Consider the following 7,436-nt stretch of genomic DNA (forward strand, 5'->3'; position numbering starts at 1 on the left):
AACAGAGTGAAAGTTTAAGTCTCTTCAGTTTAGGTGGAAAGGGAAGGACGGGCATGAACAAAGTGAAAGCTGGCGAACAGCAATTTAGCATGACGTTAGCAACTCCTGGAGTAATGGCGTGTGATGCCCTCTTGAAGCTTGAGTAAGGAGCATAGGACTTTGTATGGAAATATTACTTCACCTAGTAAATAATGGGCTTTCAATCTTATCAGAAGAAATGATAAGGATTAGGGGGAAAAAAAAGTTCAAGCTGTGCCTAGGTCTAAGCTTGGGTTTTACAATGTACGTGTTTGGCATTACGTTCCCTAGGCCCCTCTTGGACACAGGCCCCGTGATCCAGTGAACAGGGCCTGCTTACCATGACTATTGTCCCAGTACTCCTCTGTCACTCAGCACATTCCGGAACCTGCTCAGTCAGTGTGTCTTGGGGATGATGAAGAATATTAATAATACGGAGAAATGGCCTCTTGTTCTTAGCGGTTTCATTAGGGTGATAATAGTCTAACCTTTATTGAGAACAGGCTGTTAAACCATGCTCTGTTCTCAGGGAATTTTCTACAACTTGTTTAATGAGGATATTGACCCTAGAAAGTGGTACGATTCGTATGCCCATTCACAGGTGAGGGATCTGAGACAAATAACACGACTGGCTTTCCAGAAGCCTCAGCTTGGCTTAGTGGTGGAGCCAGGACTCACATGCCAGCAGTCCCACTCCAGAGCCCGTACCTGACCCCTCTGTTTCTACCACTACTGTGGGCCAGACAGGGGGAAGGATCTTAAAAACATTTGGCAATAGCCTTTCACTTGCTAGCCTAGCGATTCTGGCTGTTCTCATCTTTGGAGCCCTGTTCCACACTGCATTCTCTTCGGCCTAGGAAAAGGGAGAGAGCAGGATGATTGACTGGAAAAGGACAGGATGTTTTTATTTAAATCCTCATGGTTGGGCATGTGGGTGGCTCAGTGGGTTAAAGCCTCTGCCTTCAGCTCAGGTCATGATCTCAGAGTCTGGAATCGAGCCCCACATCAGGCTCTCTGCTCAGCGGGAAGCCTGCTTCCCCACCCCTTCTCTCTCTCTGCCTGCCTCTCTGCCTACTTGAGATCTCTCTGTATGTCAAATAAATAAAATCTTTAAAAAAAAAAAATCCTCATGGTTTTACTTACCCACTTTAGCTCAAGTTGGGACTTTACATTGGCTTCATCCAAGGCGAGAAGACTAGAGAGTCAAAGCTCCTTGTGGTTCAGAGCTGGTCCTTCAGATACAGATCGCTGGCGAATATATAAGCAAAGAGCAAATCAGGAGAGAAGGCACTTTGAAATTGGCAGGAAAAATGCTTATTAACAGCCCCATGGGAAGGGCATATGGGGCGTGAGGGGGCTAAGCAGAGCTTTTATACCTCTCCACCGAGCAGTGGGGATCCTGGTGTGTTCTCTCACAGAGGTCTGCCCTGCTTCTCTTTTCTAAGTAGGAGCCTCAGACAGTATTTTGAATATCAAAATGGGAGCAACCAATAAGATGACAGGCATCTACAGGTGTCCGCATGAAGGAAGGCTGTATCCCTCCTGCCTGCTCTCCGAGGCACTCTCCTGGCAAAGCAGGTTCACACACACACATGCGCCTTGTCCCTCTATCTAATCATTTCATTCCCAGATGACGACAGCTGGCCCATGAAAAACGAGGGATAGAACTGCTTGGGTCCACTTAGATGTGAATTTTTGTTTTTTAAATAAATACAGTGCTGTATCAATAGCATTTTTTCTCTAGCTTCTTTTATTGTAAGAATACGGTATATAATGTGTACACAAAATGTGTGTTAATGAACTATGTATGTTATTAGTAAGGGACCCAAGCAATAGTAAGCTATGAATAGTTAAGTTTGAGGGGATAAGAAGTTACATGCAGATTTTCAACCACATGGAGGGTTGAAAATCCCACGCATTGTTCTAGGGTTAACTGTAAAAGAAAAGTACCCCCATTGTGTACTAACGGGATGATTTTTTTTCCCTCTTTTTCATCACAGCAGAATCTAAGAAGAAGAAAAAGGAAGGCAAGAAACAGGAGAAGATGCTGGACTAATGGGTGCCGCCTTCTGTGGAACACGGAAAGGATGTCAGCAAACAGGATCAGTTAACTATTGCATTTATACCTATGTAGGCTTTTTATTCAACAGTTATCTATAGCTTAAGTACACGATAGGCAAAAACAAAAAAACAAAAATTTTGTAGTAGTGTTTTTTTTTAAATGTATACCATAGGACCACTAGGGGCTTATAATAAAGGACTGTAATCCGATTTAGAAAGTTGACTTATAGTATATGATACATGGTAGAGAACTGAGGTAAGTTTTTTGGAGTTATGTGGTATTTTACATTTAAATTTTTTTTTTTTTACTTTTTTTCTTTTGCCAGTAATTAAGTGTTATGACCATGTAAACTACTTTTCTTGTTAATTTTTTCACCTAGACTTTTTTTTCCCAATGGAGAAAAACATACATACTAAACAAAACAGCAATAAACTATAATCATCCTATCTGAGGAAAATATCTTGTTTTCTGCCAATGGATTAAAAAAAACAAAAAAGCAAAAAACTTTGGTTAGCAAAATGGGGGGAGGGGGCACAGGAAGCCCTAATTCAATGTTGCTTTTTTTTTTTCCTTTTCTTTCTTTCTTTTTTTTTTTTAAAGAAAAGCATTAAAAGAAATTCACTTTGGCAGGAACATTTTCTTGATGAAATTATTTTTCCTTCTGAGGAAAAAAAAAGACTAGGAAAATAAATCAAGGTGATGCTGAAAAAAGGTGCTTTTGTGTGCAGTGATTTGCTATTGCAACCCTCTTCCATGGTCTCCTACACTCCCACATTAACCTGCTATCAGACAAACTAAATCACTCGGGCACAAATGTTATAGAGGGTTTAGGTATACACAGCATAGATGTAAATGTACATCTCTGTATTTTTTTTTTAAAAGATTTTATTTATTTAACAGAGAGAGAGCGAGAGAGATCACAAGTAGGCAGAGAGGCAGGCAGAGAGAGGGGGCGAAGCAGGCTCCCCACTGAGCAGAGAGCCCCATGTGAGGCTCGATCACAGGACCCTGAGATCATGACCTGAGCCAAAGGCAGAGGCTTAGCCCACTGAGCCACCCAGGCGCCCCATACATCTCTGTATTTTTAACTATCAATATTTAGTGTTAAAGAATTGAACAAAAGTCCCAAAGTAACCCAGAGTTTAATAGACTAGGAAAACACTCTTCCTGATTTGGATTATGCAAGCTCAGACTTATCCAATATAAGAACAAAGTAACACATGCAAAATAGTAGTTTGTACTTGGCTTCTGTACGCTAACAATTCCAACTCTATTATCTACCATATGTACCAAGATATCTACCAAGGACTATCTGTACAACTCCCTTATCAGCTGGGTTCCAAGTACAATCTCTAAATAAACAAGTCAATGCTTCTATTAGAGAAATAACACCTCAGAAATCAGCTGAGATTAGCTAGTATTAAGCTCGAAAAAGCCACTGCTAATTTTAAAGTGGTAAGACTCGATAAACAAAACACCTATCTACCAAGATAACTCCAAGTCCACTTTCAGAAATAATGGTTTCAGCATATCTTGGGCTAGCCATAAAATCATTACAAATTGGTCTAATGATACAGCCAAAGAGCCTTCAAAGCTAAACTGCTCTGCAGTTGAGTCAAAGACTCCACTTGAGCTAAAAATGTTCAAGGGGGTCCTTGCTCCCCACTGAGTCAAAACCAGCTGCCAGTGAGGAGTAGAAAAACCTAAAACACTTTATGGACTCATGCTTGATAACAGCAGAGCACCTGGTAAAGAGCGAATGACAGAGACATGAACCATGAATGCAGTCCTTTTACCAGAGGACCTTAATAGGAAAAAAGCACTCATGGGGATGGATGGAGGAGAAGAAAGTTTTGAGTAGGGTTCTTTCTAGCAAGTCCCATAAGGCTAGAGATGGTGGAAGAGTCTGCGGCAAATTTTGTTAGCCTCTCAGCTAATACTGCTCCTCCATCATTCTTTAGCCAGAATAGCAGCTCAGGAATCGGTAATGAGCTAAGGTAAACTAGAACAAAATCTCCCCAAAGAAAAGCAGCTCTGTAAGTAATCGTGGCATCCCCTCCACTCACAGGGCATGGAGGATGATTCCTAACCATAAGATAACCCTCTGAGTCTCTGTTAAAGCAAGGGCAAGGGTTGGAATGTTCATTGCTGTTGCATAAGCTATGAAATGAAACTTACCCTAAGTCTTGAGAATTATTCTACCCCAACTCCAGCTTAAAATATCTTGCTGAAGTACTGAAAACATACAAAAGGACAAGCTCAAAAAAAAAAAAAAAATTCTCACAAATAGGAGAAAACAGACCATCATTAGTCATTTCAGAGAGTGTACTAGCAAACTCTTCTTCCCAAATGTTCTGAATTTTATGGACTTTACCTTAAAGTTTATTTAGCCTTGAGGTAGGAAAGGGAAATATAAAGAATCAGCTATGATAGAAAAAGAGGCTTGGAAAGTTGGCAGAGTAGGAGGACCCTGAGTGCATCTCATCCTACATTTACAACTAGTTATCACCATATCCAAGAACATGAATTGGAGAGCGAACCAAGGACTGACAGAACAAACCCCACAGAAGCTGCCGCATTAGAGAGGTTAGAAATCGGAGAGGTTAGTAAGGGCCAAAATGGTAGTTGGGAATTGACCAAAGGAGAGAGGAAGCTGTAGGGCTCCATGGACACAGAGAGGGGAAAACCCAAAGAAGCCTGCACGGGGAAAATGAATCCCTGTAATATATGGCCTTGAAACCAAGAAGGGCTGAATTCTGTGAGTCTGTATAACCAGTGGGACTTAGGGCCTGGAGCTTTAAAAGTCAGCTGACTGAGCAGTGAGTGAGCCAGGATAGCCAGTGGTAGCTGGGTCTCTACCCCTAAAGAGACAATAGCCCAGGGAAAGTCAACATAGAAGCCACAGTTTGCACAACATCAGGGAGATCTGTTTATGGTAATTTCAGAGAGAGTTGGGGGAACTTCTCTGGGAACAAAGGAGCCAGCAGCATATACAGAGCCACCTGAGTGAGGTGGCACTGCACAGACACTTACCACTTACCCTGCTAGCAGTATGCTCTGCCCATGAGTTCTGAGGACTCACCCACTCCAGACACCAGTCTGGGCCCTGGGCTCAGTACAATGCAGTGCAGGCCCCACCCAACTGCAATGCACACAGACACTGCCTGTCCCGGCCACCAACACCATGACCATGCACCATGCTCCCAGCAGCTCAATGCTGCCCTGCCCCTGAGTCCTTCTGTGGTCATGCCTCCTGAGACCCTGCATGCTTGGTTCTCACTAACATCACAGAGAGCAAGCACTGGCCACAATAGGCAGAAAATCCATGCAGACAGCTGGGCTGAAAGGTAAAGGGACTCAGACACAAGAGCAGGACACTAGCAACACACATAGGAGAATCCCCTGAAGTGCTGGGTTCTGGTGAACAGGAGACAGTGCACTGCAGGGCCCTACAGGACCTCTTCTTCCTAAAGCCACTACTCACAAGAGCAGAACACATAGCTGACTGACCTTAACACGCAGGAAAGGCAGACACAGAGAGGTAGACAAAATGAGACAAGAGAGATATGTCCCAAATGAAAGAAACAGGACAAAGAATAGGACAAAAGGATAGGAATATAGGAAAGAATAGGACAAAATCAGAGCAAAAGGTCTATGTGAACAGAAACAATATGCCTGAGACAGAATTTGAAGTAATAAGATATTCACTGTGCTTGGGAAACCATGAAGGACATCACTAAGGCCCCTGACAGATGAAAAAATAACACATCAGAGATCAAGAACATAATACATGAAATTAAAATGCTATAGATGGAATAAGTAGTAGACTACAAGAAGCAAAGGAAGATATCAGTGACCTGAGGATAGAGGAATGGAAAGCTATGGAGCTAAACAGGTGACAAACAAATCCTGCATAATGGGAATAGACTTAGAGAACTCAGCAGATAACATTCAAGTTAGAGGGATGCCGGAAGACTAAGAAACAGGGAGAGAAAATGTATTTGAAGAAATAATAGCTGAAAACTTTCCAAATCTGGGATTGAAAGCAGAGATCCTGATTCAGGAGGCAAAGAGATTGCCCAATAGATTGAACCCAAGGCAATCCACACCTAGACACATAGTAATTAAAATGGCAAAAAAATAAAAAATAAAAAAATAACAGAGAATGAATTTTAACGTTTCCAAGAGAAAAGGTGGCAGATACAAAGGAAATCCCATAAGGCTATTTGTTGATTTTTCAGCCGAAACTTCACAAGCCAGAGGAAAGTGACATGATGCATTCAATGCTGAAAAGGAAAAATATGCAGCCAAGAATACTTTCTCCAGCAAGGCTATTATTTAGAATAAAAAAAGGAGAAAGCATTCGCAGGCAAAAGTTAAAATTCATGACCATTAAACCACCCTTCTAAGAAATGTTAAGGGGTACTCTGAGTAAGAAAAAACAAAAACAAAAACACAACTGAGTGAAAGAAAAATAGAAGCATGAAAGCAAAAAAAAAAAAATTTTTTTAACGTATATCTGTAAAAATCAGTCAAGAGAAGCACAAAATAAAAGGATGTAAACTATGATGCAAAATATCTGAAATGGGGAGGGGTGAGGAATAAAGAATAAGTTCAAAATTAAGTGACCATCAGTTTAATAGAGACTGCTACATGCAAACGATATATATAAGCCAATGGTAACCACAAATCAAAAAACAGTGATATGAAAAAAATAAAGACTAAGGAATCCAAGTATATCCCAGAAGACCATGAAAGAGAGAAAGAGAAGGATCAGAGAAAAACCATGAGAACAAGAAGTAACAAAATGGTAATAAATATATATCAATAATTACTTTGAATATAAACTGACTAAATGCTCCAGTCAAAAGACATGGGGTGATGGAATGGATAAAAAAAGCAAGTCTCATCTATACACTGCCTACAAGAGACTTATTTCAGAGCTAAAGGCATCTGCAGATTGAAAGTGAGGGGATGGGGAAATATTTATCATGAAAATCGATGTCAAAAGCCAGAATAGCAATACTTGTATGAGACAAAATAGACTTTAAAACAAAGCCCAGAAAAAGAGACAAAAAAGGACACTATATGATAATAAAAGGGACAATCCAACAAGAATACATAACAACTGTAAATATTTATGCACCTATAAATACATAAAGCAGCCAATAACAAACATACAGGAGCTAATCAATAGTAACACAATAACAGCAGGGAACTTTTAACACCCCGATTACACTGATGGACAGATCATCCAAACAGAACATCAATAAGGAAGCGATGACTCTGAACAACACATGGGACCAGAAGGATTTAACAAATATATTCAGAACATTTCATCCCGAAACAGCAGAAT

General features: G+C 40.8%; 1 protein-coding gene across 2 annotated transcripts in view; it reads left to right on the top strand.

The window, feature by feature from the left end:
• PTN (pleiotrophin) overlaps nt 1-2,795 on the top strand; it is a 101,494-nt gene extending 98,699 nt beyond the window's left edge. Inside the window, exon 5 of one of the 2 annotated variants that reach the window (XM_059395606.1) lies at nt 2,019-2,795. In XM_059395606.1, coding sequence (XP_059251589.1) covers nt 2,019-2,074 — 56 coding nt within the window. In that variant the 3' untranslated portion in view covers nt 2,075-2,795. The remainder of the gene's footprint in view (nt 1-2,018) is intronic. The other variant, XM_059395605.1, reaches the window with a different exon arrangement.
• Nucleotides 2,796-7,436: the final 4,641 nt, after the last annotated feature.

The sequence above is a fragment of the Mustela nigripes genome, chromosome 4 (assembly GCF_022355385.1).
Source record: "Mustela nigripes isolate SB6536 chromosome 4, MUSNIG.SB6536, whole genome shotgun sequence".
NCBI classification, from domain to species: domain Eukaryota; kingdom Metazoa; phylum Chordata; class Mammalia; order Carnivora; family Mustelidae; genus Mustela; species Mustela nigripes.